Genomic DNA, 22,626 nt, shown 5'->3' on the forward strand with positions numbered 1-22,626 from the left:
GCATATACCAGGAAAAAGGAAAAGGAAATGGCATATTAAAAAAGTAATAAGATCAGTCTATGACAGTTTGATTTTCTTAAAATGTCATTGGGCAGATTAGGTCAAAGCAATCTCACCTACAAGGTGAGAAATTGAGAATTATTCTAAATTTTAGAGAAAGATAGTAACAGGGTATTACCATCACATCAAAACAAAAACAAAAATAAGTGTGTTGGAATGTATCTGTAGAAATTGATTTGGATAATGGAAGGTAAAATAAATAAATTTTGTATTGGCTTATTAATTTTTCTTTTCACAGAATGTAACTTAAATTTCCCATTTATTGATGATAGCTATTGCAAAATGTTATATAAAAAAAAAGAAACCTTTGTGTTCTTAAAATACTACGTTACTTGACATAGAGAATTTGGTAATTTAATTCAGAAATTACACCCACCACCTCTAGAGTTGCTCTCTTCGGAGACTTATTACTGTGATGTTTGTGTTATTTGATACTTCCGTTAGCTTAATCTCCTTAAACGTTTCTTTTTCTGTAGATTTTCAACAGGCGGTTATAATGCATTACATTTGGTGTGTGCTTTTCATTAAAAGAAAGAGGATTTAAATAATGTACAACCATCAGTAGTCAGTCAGCTCCCAACAATGATATGTTTACTTAGAATGTTGTCTTTGATGTTCCTCTTTTCTAATATTCTTTTTCACATTTCTCTGCAGTATGGATGGAGCAGATCTGTGTTTTGAAATCGTAAAGCGAGCTGATGCTGGTTTTGTGTACAGTGAAGCCGTAGCCAGGTATGTAATCTGCATCTAATCCCCAGAAGTAAAGTGGAAGTAAAAGGCGGAATTGACCAAGAAATCCCAGGAAGTAACCAGCTCTTCTGTCTGCCAGCACACTGCTGATGCCTCCACAGATGACTTAGCTGCTTCAGTATGTGTGGAAGCTGACAGCAGCTGGAAATGTGCAGTGAATGGCAAACACAGCATCTGCTAACATGACTTTGCTTTTGCACACAAATGCTCCTATTTTACCCCTTCCCGGTGACTTTCTACAAAGGGGTTTGGTAGTCCAGAAACCATGTAGACTTAAGGTTGAAGGTTTGGCAAATTGTGCCTCATTTTAGTTCTTTATTTTGCTTTCTAGTGATTTTAGATTATTATGTGATCAATTAATCTAAGGCAAACACAGAAGAATAAGAAGAGCAAAAATAAAAGCACCATCTTTCTGCTGAATATGTTGCTTCAGGCCAATATGTGGTCTATGAACCAAGCGATGACTGTTATACTAAGTGGAGCAGTAGTCATAAAATCTTAATGACTCAAAAGAGAAGTAAAAATGAAAATGATAGTAGTCATGCATGCACTACAGCACTAGCTTATAGACTTAAAGCAATACAGCTTTCTGCCTTGGTTGTATTCAGTCACAGCATAATTATGCACTGGTGGGTTACTGATTTGATCCATGAGCCCGAGCATCCCTCCTCAGTCAGTGGCCACAATATGGTGAAGGGTTCAGACTCACAAACCTATAAGGACTTATTGAACTGTTTTATCATTTGAAAGACAGTTACATCAAGTGATTATAAGTTTCCTTTCATTCTTTTTATAACTATATCATCCTAGAAGGACATAATTAGAAACAACTATGTAACTACCTTAATACAACGTCTAGTTCTGTGTGGATTGGCTGAGGAGCAAGGGGCCCCAATGTGGACAAGGAAGTGCATGTGACTGTAGCACAGAAGAAGAATATGGGCAGTGTGAGGGAATTGCTGTTTTTGTACTCCTGGAGCTGGCAAAAAGAAGCAGCTGAAGGCTTCAGATTAACTATACTATTACTTGTATCACTGACATATGGTAGAATGAAAGCTAAATATCCTCTTGTCTTGTGTATCATACTCTCTAAAGCACATTCTAGGTGTTTTTAAGTCCCACTCTTCTATTTTTGAGCTTATATCACAATTTTTAAATTGTCACATTTTGGTGTGCTTCCAAAGTAAAAAGCATGCCCCAGTACTCCAAGCAGTCAGTGTTATCTTCATTTTTCTTGTGGCATTGTGGTGAAGTACCTTGTTAAAGTAAATTGAACTTTCAGACTTTTGTACACACACACACACACACACACACACACACACACACACACACACACACACACACTTCTTACATTTCTGAAAGAATTCAAGGAAACTTTTATATATTTTTTTATCATCAAGCATTGACCTGGACCTAGGACCTCTTACATGCTGGTCAAGTGGTCTTTTGTACAGTTATTAAGAACAACATAAAGTAAGAAAATCAAAATGTGAGAATTTGCACTCTTTGCACTTTTCCTCGATGGAGGGAGGTGATTGTTTTCCTTGCTGGAGTACCTGACGTCCCCGTGCTCACTCCTTCTCCTCTCACCTCCGTTTCCTTTCATTTCAGTCCTGCTCTACAGTTGGTCTGGGTCTCGGCATAGGCAGGGAGAGGTGATAGCATGCACTTTAATGACTTCTGGGCTCTCTCAGTCTTGAGACTTACAGGAAAGGTCGACGTTTGTGTATATATCAAGATGAAAGCTTATTGACGGTTTCAAACCCACTTATATTTGTTGGTAAATGGTGGTTTTCTGAAAGGAACTCTTCAGAATGCAGCAGAAAAGAGCACCACCAGTGGGACCAGTAAGTGACATTGCTCAGAAACGTTTGGACACACCTTATTAAAGTCTGCTTTCCCCTAACAATAAAAAGGGAAGCAGGGAGACTCGAGTGGCATCATTAGCTGTGTTCCCTCTTACGCCACATCAATAACGGTATAGAGACTCTTCTCATGATGTGTAGTGTTCTGCCAGGTAACTTCTAAATCCTCTCTTCTCTCTGTTCCTGTGCTTTACTATGAGGAAATTTAGCTTGAATGGGTAGTCCAGTGAGTCCAGCAAGTCTTAGAGACCTAAATAATCAAATGGCTAAAGCTGTTTTTCTCTAACTGGCTGAGTTTCAAGAAAAGTAGCAAAGCACAGATCTGTATGACAGTATACACAGTATAACACAGTACAACACAGCCCAGTAAGGGGCAGCCTCTCTCCTTTCAGTGCTGATGAGTTCTGGAATAGGCTAACACATTGACTCCAACTCTTAAAATCACGGTGGTCCATTTCCTAGGAGCAAGCTTTGCTAACTGATTTGAAGGATGAAGACAACCAAAAGGCCCATCTGAGGCAGAGGGAGACCTGAACTATCAAGGGCTCCCCACATCACTTCTTCCCACATACACTAGCAATACACCTCTGGTCCAGAATAAATTCCCTTTGTGGGGCTAGTGGGATTCCACACGCTTCAGAGAGCATTTTAGTTATGAAACATCTTTGGTTTATACCTGAGAATGTTGGTTGGCTTATATTATCTTCTCCATGAAGCTGCCTACACCTCAAATATCCCTGGTTCTATTTACCATAAATAATCTTTAACTAGGAACATATCAGAGATAAGATCTCTTCTGCCCAGCAAATATTTAGACTTTTTAACCCACTGTTAACCACAGGAGTAAGGTGAGTTATCTTTCTTTACCCACCATCTAAAAATCAAAACACCTCCTTCTAGAGCAGTGGTTCTCAACCTTCCAAATGCTGTGACCCTTTAATACAGTTTTTCATGTTGTGGTGACCCCCAACCATAAAATTATTTTCATTGCTACTTCATAACTGTAATTTTGCTACTGCTATGAATCATAATGTAAATGTTTTGGAAGATAGAGGTTTGTCAAAGGGGTCACAACCCGCAGGTTAAAACCACTGTTCTAGAGGCAGTAAATGAGCTGTTGGACAGTCCTTTCTTTGTATAGAATTATCTTTTTTTCTGATTTTTCAAGATTGGGGAAAATATATGTATTTCTTTGGTTTTCTGAAAATATGGACTGTGATATTTTGTGAAATGACATTTTTTGTTTGAAAGTTGAGTCAGCAACTCTCTTCCATGCATAACCTCCAAGGATCATGACTAAGAGGTAGAAGATTATTAGTTTAGATATGTGAGAATTGGTAGAGGAAAAAGTTCTTCTCTCCCCTTATATGACTTAGAGATCCTGCTGCGCATGCATATTTGACTCAGATACTGTTTTCTAACAGTTGGGCATTAAAGCCAGAGCCTTGGGCATGTTACACAAACCCTCTGTCACTGAGCTTCATCTAGCCAAGTCATGAAGTACAGTGATAGTCACAGTTTCAAATGCTCGGTCACTGACTTTTATTGGGGTTTTTAAGGCTAGAAGACAGGGATTTTCTTTAGGCTGAAGATAATTTAGGTGGCTATCTTAGTATTATGTATCCAAAATAGTCTGCTCTTGTGGGTACATGTCCACTTTGCCTAATTTAAGTCCTCCATTTTGACATCTGAATTGACATTTAAAACTTTGACTAAACTTAATAACAACTATAACATAATGACTTTACTGTGAGTTCCAAACCACTTTGACATTTGTTGTTAGCCATTTCAGGGAATCACAGCACCTCCAAGGTCTACTTTGAATGAATAAAAGTCCCCAACAGCAAGTTAAGTCCTCCTAACTTAAACAAAAGTTAATTGCAGGCTGCACTGGCCCAGACAAACCCCTACATGTCTATTCTCAGTGGAGCATCACACTAAGAACTGCTTAGGGCCCAGGTATGAAGAGATGATCTGTATAGGAAAAAAAGCTAGTTTACTTTAAGTTTACGGTTTTTTCCTCTTGTGTCTCTTATTTTTTTATAGGGAAACTTGTAATCTATTATAATATATAAAATAATCCATATGTTTAATAGAGGGATATTTGTATGAGAATTTTAGACTGTAGCATACTGTAGTGTACAAGAGGATACTTGATAGGAATCTTTCTGTTATAAAGCAAGGAAACTTTTTGTCTTAAGTCATAAACATGCCTGTAAGGTCATTATGAGTGCTCTAACTTAAATTGTTTGGTTTTAGTGTCAGAAATATACTGTCTGAAAGCACAACCAAGTTTAGTGAACACTATACAATAAAATATTGAAATAGAGCACTTCTGTACAGTGGCTACTTGAGATGAAAGGGGAAGGCATCTCTGTCTTGCCTTAGTTTGACTTCCCAATTTTGTACCTTACGATGGAATAAAAAGAATGTACAGTCTGTAGAAACTACTCTTCAAGTTTTTCCTGGGCTAGTGATATGCAGTAATGGTTAATGTTACTGTTTTGAGCATACTTAAGGCAATCTAAGCTTAGACTCTAATGTTTGTAATAGGTTAGGGATGTGTTTAATGCATTTTCAACTTCCCTTATTTTCAGCTTCAGATGGTCTCATCCAGATATAAACCCATAGTAACTGTGACTAGTTGGCCCTGTTAGAACTTTTTAAAAAACATCAATTCCTCTGTTCTGTACCCGGTGGAAACCCCTGCAGACCCTAGCTGTCTAGAAATAGCCTTGCTTTGTTCAAGAGTACCCTCAGCTAAAGCCTGATTAAGTAACAAAGAGAAATCGCATGTGTAGAGGTTCCATGGATTCTCCTCCTGCCTAAGTGGACACCAGGTAGAGAGCCGCTTTGAGTGGCTGACTGAAGGCCACAACCCTTTAGTCAGAATTATTCTGCTAGCCTCCAGCAGTTTCCTTCATAGCGATCCATAGTGTGCCTCTTTAGTGTGTTTATTACTGTTGATTGATTATGCAGAATGCTTTTGACTTAGCCCAGAACATTCTGTTTCTTGAAGGAGCATGTAAGTTTGTCAACTTTTTCCTTAAGTCTCACTGTCTTTCTTGTTTGCTCAAATGAAAGATGTTTGTGACTAGCTAATATAAAGTTAGTGGGAGTTATAAAGTAGAGACACTACGTGTTAATTTTTAACAATGGAAGTTTTTTACAGTTTTAGATTTCTCTTGTATTTTACAGCCATTACATGAGACAGATACTGGAAGCTCTGCGCTACTGTCATGATAATAACATAATTCACAGGGATGTGAAGGTAAGTATTTCTTTTCACTAACTTTCATCTTTATGAAGAGAAACTAGGTGATAATAATAATAACCAGGGATTTTTCTTTAATATAAAGAGCATCTTAAATTTTACTTGCAAATAAGAATTAATTTAACTACTTTGTATTCAGAGAGTCATTGTACTAATTCTTAACAGGAACACCGTAATTTCAGTTTCCTTGTTTTTTTTTTTCCTAAGAGATACATAAGAGAAAAACACAAAGCCAATAAATAAGGAAAATAGAACTATTTTAAAAATATTAACCATGTGCTTAAATTTATCATTTGTTTTTCTATAACTTTTCTTCAACTGGATTTCTGTCTTTCAAGAAAAGCTGAAATGTTGTAAACTGAAAAAAATAGGAGACAAGGGCAGTGCCAGAGTAGCAGATACTCCAAACAAAAACCCATTCATCAGATTGGAGCCAAGGGAGAAAGTCGTCTTCATTCAGCATCATCTTCGTGGTCTTTGCTGACTTCACCACCGTTACTTTGCAGCATCGCTGTTATTTGTGAAATAGTAAAAATTAGTTTCAAAAAAGAAAGTGCTGATGAAGAAGCCAATTCATCCCAATAAGTTACCTCCTAACTTCTTACAAGCACCCCTCTCAGCACAAAATAATTAAAAATAATACCTACGACTAGAAGAGACAGTGTAGGTTATGAATCATATTAAAGAAGATAGAACTAGTGGGCCTGAAAAATGCTCTCACTAATAAAATTTTAAAATGAAAATAGAATCAAAACTCTAGTAGTGCTGAGTAGCTTGATGAACAGGGAAAGTAGGTCAAGTGTCACTGTACTTCCCCAAGTGGATGCCATTTTAACATTTCATGTTAAAGTGGCACATGGATGTAAACTGTATAAAGAACAACTACTATATTTTGATAGGACCTAAATAGTTACTTTATATTCTAAAAATGAAACATAGTTTACTTTAATAACTGTCTGTATATGTGAGGACTGTAATCCAGCCCCATGGTGGTTTGCTGTACAGTCCTTAACAATTATTTTTCAAATGTCTTTCTGTAAAGCTTTGACCCTGCAGTGTTCAGAGCACTCTGATTGCCATCCAGTGCATACCTTATCCTTTGAGCACCAAGTTACTAGAGTATGAAAAGTCCAAGATAACTACAACACCCTTGAATTACAGTGATACCAAAATAGGCAGTATTGTTCTGATTAGGTCTTTCTTTGTTTGAAATGCACTGGAAAGCCTCAAATAGAGGGATGCCTACAGTCAGAATGTTTCTATGGCCTTCAAAGATTTTCCCGTTAATCATAATGCTGATGTTTACAAGTATCTTTTCTCGATTCATCTAGTTGTGGGAGAAATTGGCAATAGTAAGAGTTCTCATTTGGCTTACTATTTAAAACCACAGTAACCTTTTTCTAATGTCATTTCCGACTTGTGGTATTTCTGATGTAGATTTCATGGAATCTACTCAAGAGAAACATGGTACCTCAGTAGCAAGATTTTTTTTTTATGATTGCAGGTCCCTCATGCAAGCTCACCATGTCCTATTTGGGGAAGATCATGCTCCTTTATCCTCAGGAGTCTTTTTAATGCCATCAGTAAAACCTAAGTCTGCTACCCTTGGAATACCACAGCCAAGGATAGTCTTTGAGCCCAGACTAAGAACTCTGGAGCTGTGGCTTTAGAGACGTGGGCCCAGAGAGCAAGGGAGTGATCAAGGAAGAGTGCACATTCGTGCATCCACTGCTCTTCCCTCTCTACCTCCTGCTGCTGCCCAAGCTCACCCCTCCCCTTCTCCTTGGTGCTGTCAAACAGCTAGTTTTTAAACATAGCAGGAAGTCATGATTCTAGATAGAATGGACTTTGTACTCTTAGAATATCAGTAAGATTATTATTCTTTCTTCCTGTCCTATCCTTGTATTGAGTTAATGAGATGGCTCAGTCCCTGCCATCAATGTCAAAAACACACAGAAGCAGGCCATAAATGAGCCTAGTGGGCCTTCTCATTCATCCCTGGCACCTTCTAAGGCCTTTAACTACCAGAGAGTCTCTGAGGTCTCTTTAGCCATAGGTTATGCTTTCATGCTTAGCTGGGTTGGCCCTGGCCTATGTAACCTTCAGTGTGCACAAAGGTGATGTTCCTTCCTTCTAGGTGTATTTTTAAAGGCCTTACTCTTTGGCATATTTTAAATGGTTAAGGAAATTAGGTAGAAGTTAGTAATGGAATTCTTATAGCTAAAAGCTTAGGATCCTCATGCAATTCCAAAACCATGTAATTAAATGTAATAATAGCAAATGAAAATCACTGTAAAATGTACAAAATGCCCATTAGTGCAAATTAGTTGTACAATATCTTATTCATTCTTTTCAAAAGTGGAGATCTGACATTGGTACTGTCATTATGAAAACTTGACAATAAACAACCCAATAGATGCATACTTTTATTCCTTAAAATCTTTAGTTATGCAAAGAGAGTAAGAATTGTGGGAAACTGTCTTAGTATTCTATTGTTGTGATGAAACACCATGACTAAGGTAACTCTTATAAGAGAAAGCATTTAATTAGGGGCACTTAAAGTTTCAGAGGGTTAGTCCATGATCATCATGATGGGAAGTAGACAGATATGGTGCTGGAGCAGTAGCTGAGAGTTTTACATCCTGATTCATAGGCAGGAGGCAGAGAGAGAGAGAAACCGAGCCTGGCATGGGCTTTTGAATCCTCAGAGCCCACCCAGCAACATACCTTCTCCAACAAGGCCAGACCACTTAATCCTTCTCCAACAGTTTACCAACTTGGGACCCAGCACTCAAACCTGTGAGCCTATTGGGGTGAGGGGTATTCTCGGTCAAACCACCACAAAAGTGAACAGAGGAAAAATTGTCAATAGAGTGTTACAGTCTGTTGTTCTTTTACATTTAATAAATATAAAACAGTGAATGTATACAGAGTAAAATTTTTCTCCACATATACATATAAGGCAAATATTTTACTCTTTAAAATACATACTAGAAAAACGATAATCTGACAACTTAAAATTTATAAAAACAGATTGCTAGTTATGTAACAGCATTATGTGTAAAAGGGTTTGCTCAACAATTTTATTTTGTGTGAATTCTGTCCTCGACAGAAATTTTTGTAAATATTATATAACAAGTTACAATTATGTGTAATGCTTCTAATAATATAGTCAGATTTTGATGGGTCATGGTATTTGATATACTGGGAAGCCAAATCAAACAAAACATGAAAGTAGTTATATTTGATTTCATCTTCTAGTTTAGCATCTGTTTACATATTCTCCAAATATCTGATTGCCCACTTCACATGGAGTGTAAGCCCTAAAAGTATGATAGTATCAGAGAAGAGACTGAGGAACACATCTTATTCCACACTTCTGGAGTCCGACCATCTGTCAACATTAAGTGACTTTAAACAACAGCTGACATCATTTGTTCCCTGTGCAGTCTGGTTAGAGATAGACTGGAAGTGCTCGCCTCTGACCCCCAGACTGTTGGCCAAGGCCATGGGGCCAGTGCACAGAGACTTGAGTCCGTCTGCTGACAGCTCCGCTAACTGAAACTAGAGAGCTCTCCTAGTCAACACTTCCCCCGCTCTTTTCACGTGGCCCCATCTCCAGAAGGACAGTGGCTCGAGTCTTCAAAGGAATGGAAGTTACCAGGCCTGTAGATGACTAGATCTCAGTTTTGGCTCCATGTCACACCTTTGGCATTTGATTGGCCATATCAATTATAAAAGGTCAGACAATTAGTCTGAGTTCCAGGGAAAGAAATAAAACTGTATTTTATAAATAATAATAATAATGACTGTTTTGTTTGTTTGTCTTGGTTTTTGTTTGTTTGTTTGGTTTGGTTTGGGTTTGCTTTTTTGAGACAGGGTCTAATGATTGCCCTAGCTGGTCTTGAACTTGCTGTGTAGCTGAGGGTGGCCTTCTGACTCTACCACCCCAAGTGCTGATATTACAGAAACGTAATCCCACTCCCACCATGTCTGGTTAGCCACATCTTTTTATTTTTTGAAGTGCTAGAAGTATACAAGGGTAAAAGAAGTTGTTGGGTGTGATCTTTATAGACAGGCAAACCAATTTTTATAGAGGGTGGTATCATTAAAAGACGGCATCAGAGGGTTTCCTGAAGGCAGTCTTGAATGATGGGGTAGTTGTATGAGGACAAGGGACCATTTCAGAGAAGGAACAGTGTGTGCAAAGGCCTGAAAGTACTTTTATATTGGGTTATATTAAGTTAGTTTCTTTTTCAGGGGGACATGCCATGTAATTTTTAGGAAGCACTTAGAAATCCACTGAAGAAGGAAATAGAGAAGTAATTCTCAGACTGCAAATTAAGAAGTCACTAGGCAAAAGCACTGTATTTCAGTTGTCAGGGAGACTCAACAGAGGGCTTGCATTAGTGTTGATAGCCTTTATATTCAGGTACCATTATGTTGATGGTACCTGAAATTTGGGTATTTTGCATGAGTGAATGGAATATTCAGTTTACTTAATTGACACTGTTGAATTGGGTATATTTCCTTAAGATATTCATCCAAAAGATACTTTTCAAGTGCCTACTATGTGGTAGGCACTGTCCTAGGACCTGGAGCTACATCAGTGAACAAGACAGTCACAGCCCTTGTGGAGCTGACATTCTAATACAGGGCAACAAATAGCAAGTCATTGTGCAGAAAGAAGTAAACTGGCAGTTTAGAAACTGAGAGGCACTCAGGAGACAGATGCAAGCAGATCTCTGTGAGTTCGAGGCCAGCCTGATCTACAGAGCGAGTTCAAGGACAACCAGAGATATGCAGAGAAGCCCTGTCTTGAAAAACCAAAAGAGGGTGGGGGAGGAAAGAGGGGATAAGGGAGAGAGGGGGTATGCAGGAGGAGGAGCTTAAATAGAGTTGTCAAAGCAGGTACATTGAGATGACATAGCACCCAAGCAACGACTTGAAGGAACTAGAAAGGAGTATGCTGACCCGATGCCAATAGTAAAGAAAAGCCAAGACATAAACACAAGTGGCCTGCTTGGATAAGCAGCATGGAAATCACTATGGCCCAGGCAGAATGACCAAAAATCAGAATGAGTTCATGGAGACTGGAGATGATTGTTCTCAGCTCAAAGCAGAGTAGAAGCATTGCAGGTAGCCAAAAAGAAAAGAAAAAAAGGAAGAGCAGTTAGATTGCAGCTGTACTTTGAAGGTTGTGTCAATAGAATTTCCTAACACTGTAGTAACTTACCTAAACTTAGTGAGATTCAGGTGCTTGTTCTAGTGTGTGATCCTGCTTGCTGGTCATGGTAAAGCCTTCATACCTGTTAGGTCTCAGAACATCCGTATATCCAGAAATTCTCCAGCTGTACCCTCTGACATACAATACCAATATATTTCACACAACTAATGATCTAAATTTTCACTTGGTTTATTATATTAATATTTTTACCACTAAAGCAGCCTATCCAGGACTTTTTGCATCCAAGTCAGTGACTTGTCTATGTATATATTTGGTTCATATATGTACATTTTGGTTTCTACAGTTAAAAGGTTACATCCTTTATAGTTAATGAAGAAAATAAAGACCATGACAATGTTTCACTTTCATGAGGTAAATTTAGATTTAATTTGTTTCATCTGGCTATCGATCAATCATATATTCTCATATCTCTCTCTCCCCCTCCCTCCCTCCTTCCTCCTTTCCTTCCTCTTTCCCTCTCTCTGCCTTACAAGATGATCTAAAAGCAGTAAATTTTATATTGATTAATTGTACTTTTTCCTCTGCTTAGTGGCTGTTTCCTTTTGAAATCATAATTAATTTGAAAAGAGGTATTTTGTTTAGATTTGAGCATATAGCACCACATAACCATAATGGAAGCTGCTTGCTTTGGAGACGCAGTTTCTCAAGAAATTGTATTTTTTTAAATGTTTGTCTTTGAAATGTAAGGAGCCATGTCATGATAATGAAGGATCTCCAGGCAGTCATACCAGTGAGATTGGGGATTTGACCCTCGGTGTGGGAAGCCGTTTAGGATATTGCAGTATGCTTAAGCAGTACCCCTGGCCTTTGCCCATGAAATGCCAGTAACATCTCCAGCCTTCCAGGTTGTGGCAACGAAAAATGTCTCCTGAGGCATAAAACTGCCCCAAGTTAAGACCCATTGTTGAAATACTATATTGCTTGTGGTTTGCCTCCTTGTGGCACTGAGGCATGTATGCTGGTTGTTTGTTTTTTGGTTTGTTTTTTCTCTTGCTATCTTCTTCCCTTTAATTCTTTATCTTGTGACTGGTTGGAGAAACTTCCATTATGAATTAGTGATGTTTCCTCCCCTTTGTCCTCTCACCCCGAAATTCAAAGTACTTTGGAGGGAAATCAGACCGTTGTCAAGGTCAGTGCAGTTCCTGGCTCCTTGGCTGACCTGGGAGAGTTGGCCTGATTCTCTCAGCTCCCCTGAATCCCAAGGCATTGCCTGGGTTTGCAGAGACATGGCATCCTTCAGCCTTGTCTCTCACTCTGGTACATCTTCAGTAATTGAAGAAAAGCAGCTATTGAGCATGCAAACTGCTTGCCAAGCACAAGCACTCTCCATTCTGAGCAGGGCCTGGCCCTGGAGGTCTGGGAGCTCAGCTTTTGGTTCTCAGAACCGCTAGCCTCAGTTGCACATACACTCAGCCTAAGGTCTCGTGCCTCAGTGTTTCTGACTGTGCTTCCTCGGTGGTTTCCTCTGCAGCCAGTGTCGGCACGCCTGACTGCTCTTTGGTCCCCTTCTGGTCTCAGTTCTCCTTTCACCTGCTGAGTGCCTGACTTTATTATAAATGTGCATTCTCCACATTTTAATAAGCAGGCTTGCTGTTGCAGTGCTGATTTCTTGAAATAGTCCTTCCTCTTATGCTCATTCACTAACGTTTCTTTTACACCAACTACCACAATTCCAAAAGTCCCTGTGCTATATTGTCTTAAAGAATTGATTCTCATTAAAACCAATTCACTTTTTAATCGAACATAGATTTTTTTCATACAATATATTCTGATTACAGCTTCCCCTCTCCCTACTCCTCACAGTTCCTTCCCACCCCCACCCCATACAGATCCACTCCCTTTCTGTCTTTATTGTAAGAAGCATACTGATAATTAGTATTGGGCATTATTCTTAAAAGATCCTTGAGCAACTTGTGCACATTTCGTTTGATTATAAGCTCTTAATCATTGGAATTTGAAAAAAAGTTGCACAAGTTTTTAAAGGATGAATATTTCTTTTGTTTATTAGAAGTAGCTCCTTGTACTACTCCTTACCTGAGCCCAGAGAGACATGTTTCCTATAGCCAGACAGGTTTTTAACATCAGTTATAAAGCTTTTCTATCTGCAGTAACTTTTGGAAATGGTATCATTGGGGCAGGGGGTTATCACATGGCAGCCTCCAGCTTTAGGGTACATGACCGAAATGTTCAGCAAATGACCAGTGTTCCCTGTGTGGTTTGCCCGCCAGCTTTCCTTTCCCCCACTTACCCATCCTAGCTCCCGCCCTGGCAGACTGCAAGACCAGGAAGTCCTCGGGTCATCTTCCTCTCCTACCCAGGAAGGGCTGACTTTTTCAGATTAAATAGTTAGTGCATCCTGAATTTTGTTTGTCTAGACTTAATGGTTGGAATTCCTGATTTATAATTTTACAGTTGCCTTAAGGAGACTGTGTATGAGGAAGGAAGAAAAGGGAAATCATGCCTGTTTTCTATAGTGAAAATATTGTTTGAGATTTCTAAAATACAAATGTTAAAATTAGGGTAGATTCAGAAAGTGATACTTTTTTTTTTTTTTGTTTTTTTTTTTTGTTTCTCGAGATAGGGTTTCTATGTGTAGTTTTAGTGCCTGTCCCGGATCTCGCTCAATAGAAAATGATACTTTATATAAAATTTTTTCTGTGATATTAAATAATCAATTTTCAATTACTAAGAAAAATTCAACACAATAGTCACCTATTTAGGAAATTATGTAAAGACAAATATGTTGAGAATAAATCCAACATATAATTTAATACAGCTTCCATTTTCTGTCAGAATAAGCAATTTGAAGAGAAACCATATACCTCGTTGCATGTAATTTTTAAATATAAATAATTCTAATTTGGTAATATCATTTATCTTTAACATAGTAAGTAGAGCTGTAAAGCAATTTTGTTCAACAAAGTCTATGTAACCCAGGCTGGCCTGAAACTCACAGAGATCCGCCTGCCTCTGCCTCCCAAGTGCTGGGATGAAAGACATGCACCAACACACCTGGCCTGTAAAGTGATTTTTCAAATTATTGTATTATTTTGTGTATTTGTGTTTTGCCTGCATGTGTATCTGTGTAACATGTGAATTTGGTGTCCTTGAGGGGCATAGATTCCCTGAAACTATAGTTACAGTTTGAGCCACAGTATGTGTGCTGGGAATCAAACACAGGTCCTCTGGAAGAGTAGTTACTACTCTTAACAGATGAGCCATCTCTCCAGGCCTGTGACTTTTTAAGGTTTTATATGTGTTTTAAAGTCTTAGTGCAATGAGTTAATATGGTATAGTTCCCATAAAAAAATATGATCATTTCAGTTCCTCTTAGTCTAATGAGTTTGGGGGTTAAAACTCGTGTAAGGATAATGTGTTGTAACCGTGGAGAAATCTGAGCATCTCAGGCAGTCTCTCAGTGGACTTTGAATTATTCTATGAATTGCATGTCTACAAAGTCACTACATTAGATACCTCCGTTTTCAGCCTGCACACAAGGAGGTCACCAGGAATTTCCAATTCTCCTTTGTCTCTGCACGTTACTGAAGCAAAAATTCAGTCAATTCAGTCAGGTATTCAAATAGGTACACAGACGGGGAGGTAAGTCAGTTGGTGAAGTACTTGCCACAGAAGCACAAGGACTTGAGTTCAGTGCGCAGCACCCAAGTAAAAAGATAGGCCTAGTGACACATACTTGTAATTCCAATGTTGGGGAGCACATCCCTGGCACTTGCTGACCAGCCAGCCTCATGTAATCTGCAAGCCCCAGATCCTAGTGAGAGACCCTCTCTCAAAATTAACATGGATGGCTCCTGAGGAATAAGACCTGAAGTTAAAGAGTTAAAGGTCGCCACACCCAAGCACACGCCCCAACACACACAGAGAGAGAGAGAGAGAGAGAGAGAGAGAGAGAGAGAGAGAGAGAGAGAGAGAGAGAGAGAATAGAGAATAGAGAATAGAGAATAGATATACATTGTTAATACTTGATGCCAGAATGTGTTCCAACTTTGGATATTTTCATCTCTCAGTTAAGGAATGAAATAAAAACAACAACAAGATTTCTGTATTGAGTTTTGATGAAAATTACACACAATGTCTATTAATTTTGAGCACATAGCTCTTAGAACATCTGTTCTACACTTCTATTTCAGGAACTAACCCTGCCTTAAAATTAAAGATTTGTAGTATCACATGAACTTAATGAGAACTTCTTTTTGAACACTGAAGTGATTACCATGTGGAAGAGAAGAAAATGAGCCTTTAAGCAGTTTCTAACAAAGTGATAAATTGTGATTAATGGTTGATTTTATCCATTAATTTATCCATTTTATCAACTCTTTTCTTTTGTTTCTATGTCAGAAGAGAACGGAAGTAGAAAAAGAAGATAGATTATAGCTCCAAAGGAGCTTATGATAATTTAGGAAATACACAGTTTTTATTTTTGCTTTTTAATCATAATGTATATAATACAGAATATAATCACTATTTTTCTTACTGGCGAGATTACATGAAAGAAATTATCACTAAGAAATAACTACTTCTTAAATATATGTATATACTGGAGGAATTGATGACCTCTTAACTATGCATCTGGGTTTTTTCATCAGTAAGTACATTAACATGCTTTATGGTTGTGATGATTAACATTCTGCTCATGAAGCACATACACAGAGGACCTAGCATACAACAAGTGCTGACTAGCTGCTAGCTCACCATAGTAGCAGTATCTGATTTAATAGTAATGATATGAGTCGGGTCATATTTTCTGCTCCATGATTAAGGAAATTAACATGTCCAGCTAAATAAGAGATTGAGCCAGTACTGAACCAGAGAGTTTAACCAAAGGCTAGTCTTTTATGTAACAAGATTACACTTCTTTACCATTCATTCATTTAGTTTACAGAAATTAATTGAACATAACTATATAGCAGGTACTGTCATTAATAATAACATCATTATTTATATTGGAAATATATGAAAATAGCATGAAGATGGGCATATAATTATATATTATATTGCCTTTTATTTTGACAAATCATAATCCAAATGTTTAAGCATATTTGTAAGTGAAATCTATTTATTAAATATTAGAATCATTGAATATGCCTTTCCCAGTAAAATGAGCCAGATAATACCAAATTTACTTTACAATGCATTATTCATGCAGTTAGATAGGATTTAAATGAAGATGTTTCTTACTGGTTGAATTTTTCCAGTACTTAACATTTCTAATTTTTTTTTAGGTTAGCAACAGAATAAAATTTAACCATAGATGAGTCCATGTATTCGGTTAGAAAGCATGCACACCTATAAGCCTTTTGCTTCTTTATCCTTCAAGTCATAAAATATTGTGTATTGGACAGAAGATCCACGATTGACTGAAAACAAAAAAAGAGTTTGATTTCATACACAGTGGAATTCTTGTGGTATACTTGACTTGCTTCTGGAAGTCTCTGTCATCTTGACTTTCAGTATAAATAGAACTGTACATCCAATTTTATGCCTTTATTTATTTATAAAACCCAAAGAGGTTTGCTGGTGCCCATTGTCAACCAAGCTGTGACATTTTCATCAATTAATTTAATGTCACTAATAGAGTCACATGAATGCTTTTCTATTTTGTGGTGGTTTCCATTCAAAAGTCAACCATATGGTAGTATATGTGGTGAATTAAGATTTTGTAAAGAGATTATATAGTGTCTTCTTGAATGTTTTATCTAATAAAAGAAATATAATGGGATCTGTACTACTTCTGGCTGACGCAAGGCAAGTGAGGATATTTTTTGCTTCTATTAAATAATTCAGCTGCTGACAGTCTCCTCTCTGGTGCAGAACATAAAAAATGGGTTTAAAAATACTATATGGAAGAAAGCAAACTACTAAGAGGACCTGGATGATCAAAAGATGCCTTTTCACAGATCTGTAGGTCAAATCTCTCTCTGTAATGGAGGTGCAGGTCCTTACTCTTCTCAGATGGCTGACAAAAGAATAGTATGATGTTACTACTACTAAAAATGAGAATCCAATAAATGTGGTTCCAATGAGACCTGCAATCTGAGAGATCCTGGCTCCCAGTTCCATCTGCCGATTGTAGCACTGTCTTTCTCCTTCTTCTGTAGCCTCTACAACTGAGTAGTATAGGATAACAGGAATAATTATGACCAGCACAACTCCCCATATGTAAGTGCACATTTTTCTGGCAAAGTTGGGCTGGCGAAATCTTTTTAGTAAGTGACCATAGAACATTCTCTCATAGCATGAGGTGGTGGCCTCTTGCATGGATTCCTTTTTCATTAAGGTAGCATAACGGCTTATGGCAATCCAGCTTAAAATTAAGAGGCTGACAAACATACTCACATGCATGGATAGGGTTCCCAAAAAATTGACCAGTCTGCATTGTACAGATTGATATTTCCAATAGAAACCCTTCAAGAAATAGATACCCATGAAAGGCATGGCAGTGCACACAAGTAAGTTTGCAGTCACAAGATTTGCCAGGTAGACATGCGTTGACGTTTTCTTACCTATTTTTGTTAAAAATACCCACTGAGCAAGTGAGTTTCCAAAGAGACCAACAACACACAAAAAGACATAAGTGACCGGTAAAGCTGTGGTAGAAATCATGGATGGTTGAATGCATGTCGAGTTGTTACTCATTTATATCAGATTTCCTTGAATTTTGTCACAGGAGCTAGAACAGAATTGCATATACTTAATATTAATATTAATGTGGCATTTAAGTTAAGTCTATTTTTTTAAGCTTTTGGGTAAAGCAACAAAATGCATTGGATGGAGCTGGAAAATCCAGATGGTGTCTTACCTTTTCTAGTTGTCACAGTGGTCCAGTTGAAATAAAAGCAACAGTATTTAAAGTGATGCCTTCATCTAAAAAACAAAATTTGATGCAAATAGTTAAAAATGCCTGAGATTTATCATTCATAGCTTTGAAGAATTTATAGTCCTTTGATTATAAAGCTATATGTAAATCATGATAGGTTTTGTCTAGAAATCTCAATTCACATACAAATTAATACATGCTGATCAGAGGGCAACACTACAAATGTGGCCATGTTAGCAGACAGGTAAAACCCATCTCTTTATATGATAGCTTAAAAATTAATAAATATCTTCTATTTGCAAGTTTTTATATTAAAGCTCTTATTTTTTAAAACTAATAAAGCAAAAACTAGTTTTTAATTACAACATTGGTTATATATAGTTTCCAAGTATATTTATGGCTAGATTAAAACACTTTTCTATAGTACTATTAGAAGAGTCTTTTTTCATAATCCAGAAGTAAACCCAATTCCAAATTAATGAAACTCATATACGGTCCTGAATTAAACAGAAGGAAAATATTAAGACCAAGGGTAAACTTCAGAACCCATTAGCATTATGAGATCACCAGTAATTTCTCATTCCAAATAGTGCTAAATTCTCACACTTCAATAAATTAAATTATGTGTCAAAACTATACTTGGTATGCTTGGTGGCTAGACCCTAATGTGTCCTCCTCTGTAATCTAGAATCTGTGGGTTTCAGAATTTGTTTGTTTATTTAGAGGATATAGTGTTTTCAACCCAGTGGAAATGCAGGTGTGGTTTTTACTTTTTTAAAACATTTATTTTTATTTTATGTGCATGGATGTTTTATGTGCATGTATGTCCATGCACCATGTGCATGCAGTGCCTGTAGAGGCCCGAAAAGAGTGTTGACTTTCCTGGGACTGGAGTTACAGATTGATATGGTTGTGAGCCACTGTGTGGCTACTGAGATTCATTCGAACTTGGCTCCTCTGGAAGAGCATCCAGTGCTCTTAACCACTAAGTCATCTCTCCAGCCCTGGTTTTCACTTTTTCGTTTTGTTTTGTTTTGTTTTCAAGACAGGATTTCTCTGTGTAGGCCTGGCTGTCCCAGAACTCCCTCTGTAGACCAGACTGGCCTTGGAACTCATAGAGACCTGCCTGCCTCTGCCTCCCGAGTGCTAGGATTAAAGGTGTGTGCCACCACCACAGCCTTGCTGGTTTTTTGTATCTTTTTTTTTTTTTTTTTTTTTTTTGGTTTTTCGAGACAGGGTTTCTCTATGTAGCTTTGCGCCTTTCCTGGAACTCACTTGGTAGCCCAGGCTGGCCTTGAACTCACAGAGATCCGCCTGCCTCTGCCTCCCAAGTGCTGGGATTAAAGGCGTGAGCCACCACCGCCCGGCTGTATCTTATTTTTAAATCTTTTTTTTGCTGCAGAGGTATATGTGAGAAACTCAGGGATCACATACAAACTCACTTATTTTTTCCTTATTTATTTTTTTTCAGGTGAGAATAACAGAAAAGTTACTAGGTTCTGGTCAAATAAGAATTTCTGTCTTCCAAAGTTGCAATTATCAAAGCAATTTTATTTCTTTTAAGGAATGTGATTTCTCTTTTGAACACACCATTTCTCTGTGTTCTTTGCCATTAACTTGTGGGACACCATATTCTGTGCTCTTTTATGATGAACAGCAGAGTTTTTCTTAGTCACCTTCTCTCTAGATGATAAACATAAAAAGATTTTCCTATTTTCTGACCTCTGCCTTTTGGGATTATTTTATTCTCTGCCCCTCTTCAGAATCATGGTCTTATTATTTTCTGTATCTTGGATTGCTTTAAAATCATACATCAGATTTTATATAAAAAAAGAGGATTATTTCCTAATACATTAGCATTTTTGGAAGACTTAAAGACTGTGCAGTTTGTCTGCATTCAGATAACTGAGACCCTTAACTAAGGCCTACCACTATCTTCACCATTTTATTTATTTACAATTTTTATTTAGAAATTGCACCATATGTTTCAGAGTGCCTTTATAGCTATTGAACTGCAATGGACTGCCATTATAGAGAGTCTTAAATATGCAACCCTAATCTGTAATGTTGCTGATTTCAAAATCAGGTAGAGAGAGATGGAAGTAAACCAGTTCATTTATTAAGAAAAACTCTTCTGTTCAAAGGAGAATTAGATTGTACGGGATGAAGCTTCTGTTACAGAGAGCAGTAGCTTCTGCCTCAGAGACAACACACTACATGCTAAAAGCAGCAGTAGTAACGGCACCTCCATGAATATCCATAACATATTCCCTAACGAAAGGAGGACAAGAGAGGATGGAAAAGGATCAGATAATGCTGTTGAGTCTCTAAAGAAACAAAATGACAACTAGCTCTCCCTCTTCAGCTTCCCAAATTTGTATCCCCTTCAATAATAGCCTTTTGATTCTAAAGCTTCTAGAAAAACAGTTTCTAAAATTTGTAAACTACCATTAAACTTAGGAAGTCAAATAAAAGTGGGCTCTTCCAGAATTACTTCCAAGAAAATGTTTCCTCAGTAGACTGCCTGTGTACACACTGGGTCTCTGCTAATTTGACAAGTGAGAAAACTTCTATAACGCTTGCAAAGCTACTCATGGCTAGTTAAACACCTATTATGCTGACTGCCTTACTTAATTAATGATCACATTTCACAATTGAAACAGTTTAATCCTTTCAGACATTTGTAGTTAACCTTTAAGCTAAAACTGAACAAAGAATCACCCTTACCTGTATGAGGAGCTTGTGCTGACTAAGGTTATAGACTGTTCAGGTAGTGATGTAAATTTCAGACTGACAATTCTCTGATCTTCACTCTTCCAGGATCCTCAACCAGTTTGAATAGAGTCTTGTATGACACCAACTACATGGGGAGAAAAGGGAAATTAGATATTGAAGAAATTCCATAGTTATGGTAAATGTAGCAACTACCTCCTCAAAAAACAAAACAAAACAACCCTCGTTTCTCTATTTCTTTAGTGGGAGGAAGTTAGTGGGCAATCTACCTATAAACATATTTAGTATACTTCCTTATGTTTATTTCCTCAAGTAGCTAGCTTTACTATTGTGATTGGCTGAAGTTACATTGAAAGGTTTAATTCCACATACATAGTTATTTTTCTGTGAGCATGACAGAAGGAACTACTCTCTAGTAACTCAAGAAAATACTGATACAAATTTGCCTCTCAGCTTCACTACAAAGCTCATCTGCTTTGCAATCCATCTTTTCCAAGAGTGGGGAAAAACAAACCTTCAAGTTTTCTTATTTCTACTAGCTTGCTCAAATTAAGTATCACTATGCTGGATTAAAACTTCATGGTCATCAGTAGTCTTGGGGCTGTTTGGGGGTTGAAAAAGCTGGCGCCCAGAAATGCTCACTGTGTACACAGACTATACCCAGGGAATGTAACCCAGTTTGGTTACTAAAATAAACTCTCTCTGCTTCAAATTGACATGTGCTACCTCCATTTTGAGTTGAAGTAATGAGTACATCAGATAGAGCATTTTATGATATATTTGGGGACCCTTAGAAGTAGCAAATATGTTTCAGAACAAGTTAATAGTTATAACAAATTATGACACTAATCTTACATGTAAGATTGTTTAGTAAGTCTGTGAATTAACCACTAAGTGAAGGGTAAAATGCACATAGCAAGAGCTGTATACAAGAGTTATGTACATTTAGTACTGTACCACTGAGGTACCTACATCCCCAGCCCAGTTTTGCCAATTCTTGTTTCCAAACCCAAGTCCTGCTTACCACTTACCCAGTGTGTAGAAGATGAGAAATCGAGTTTATTCAACAATTGAGCCTGAGAAGCTGGAGAGGGCTATTATTGGCAATGCTCTGTCTTGAAGAACTGGGTTCCAAGAAAGGGCTTTTATAGGGAGGGAAAGTTTGCCTTAGGCAGTGGTACAATGGGCAGGAAGCTCTGTGCCCATTTCTCTTCCCCTTGTGGCAAGAACATAGTAATCAACCTTGACCTCCTGGGGCTAGATACAAACATAAGTTTTCTACAAGTTAATCTTCACAGAAATTTGTCCGCTTTGTGTTGATTGATGCAGAGAATTAAAAGAACAAGGAGGGCTACACATTCTGATGTTATCTGAAAGTCACCAGAAGTTCGGGTTCTAGAAATCTAAAAATTGTTTGGCAGTTGCCATCTTCATCATTTTGCTAGGCTTTTCTTCAAAAGGCAGCAAGGGAAGCGGGGCCTGGGCACGTCGCTTTCTCTCCGTGGGCCCACTGCAATGCCAGCCTCTTCCTACCTTTAGAAAAACCCTGGCTCTTTTGCAGTACTGGGGATAGAACTCAGGGACTTCTCGCCTACCCAGCAAGCCCTTTCCTATATCTGAATTCCCCAAAATGGACAACTCCTTAAAAAATGGCCATTGTTACCTTCCTGACTGTTTTAGGTTTTAAAGTTCTGTATTTTCCTTAAACAGTGCAGTTCACTCAGATATTTATTGGAGTTTCTACCACGTTTCTAGTGGTATGTGGAGATCATGAAAGAAACAGTAAATCAAAATGGTTAAAAAAAAAAAAACCTTGTGAAACTAACTGAAGGAGAGAACAGAGAATGTATGATGAATA

General features: G+C 37.8%; 2 protein-coding genes across 14 annotated transcripts in view; one reads left to right on the top strand and one right to left on the bottom strand.

The window, feature by feature from the left end:
• The window catches only part of Cask (calcium/calmodulin dependent serine protein kinase), a 341,951-nt gene that overhangs the window by 163,979 nt on the left and 155,346 nt on the right, over positions 1-22,626 (top strand). For all 12 annotated transcript variants that reach the window (XM_028875901.2, XM_028875900.2, XM_028875905.2 and 9 more), the window contains exons 4-5: positions 715-792; positions 5,874-5,946. In XM_028875901.2, the coding sequence (XP_028731734.1) occupies positions 715-792; positions 5,874-5,946 (151 nt within the window). The remainder of the gene's footprint in view (positions 1-714; positions 793-5,873; positions 5,947-22,626) is intronic.
• Positions 15,235-21,249, bottom strand: Gpr82 (G protein-coupled receptor 82). 2 transcript variants are annotated; one of them, XM_037199401.1, is made up of 3 exons: positions 20,763-21,249; positions 18,018-18,082; positions 15,235-17,888 (listed from the first exon to the last, which is right to left on the bottom strand). In XM_037199401.1, exon 3 carries the CDS (start codon positions 17,852-17,854, stop codon positions 16,868-16,870), a length of 987 nt encoding a protein of 328 aa, XP_037055296.1. In that variant the 5' UTR covers positions 17,855-17,888; positions 18,018-18,082; positions 20,763-21,249; the 3' UTR covers positions 15,235-16,867. The 2 variants fall into 2 exon arrangements, with proteins under 2 accessions (XP_037055296.1, XP_037055297.1); XM_037199402.1 differs by lacking the exon at positions 20,763-21,249 and having other exon boundaries at positions 18,018-18,637.

This window comes from Peromyscus leucopus, chromosome X, assembly GCF_004664715.2.
Source record: "Peromyscus leucopus breed LL Stock chromosome X, UCI_PerLeu_2.1, whole genome shotgun sequence".
Classification (NCBI taxonomy): domain Eukaryota; kingdom Metazoa; phylum Chordata; class Mammalia; order Rodentia; family Cricetidae; genus Peromyscus; species Peromyscus leucopus.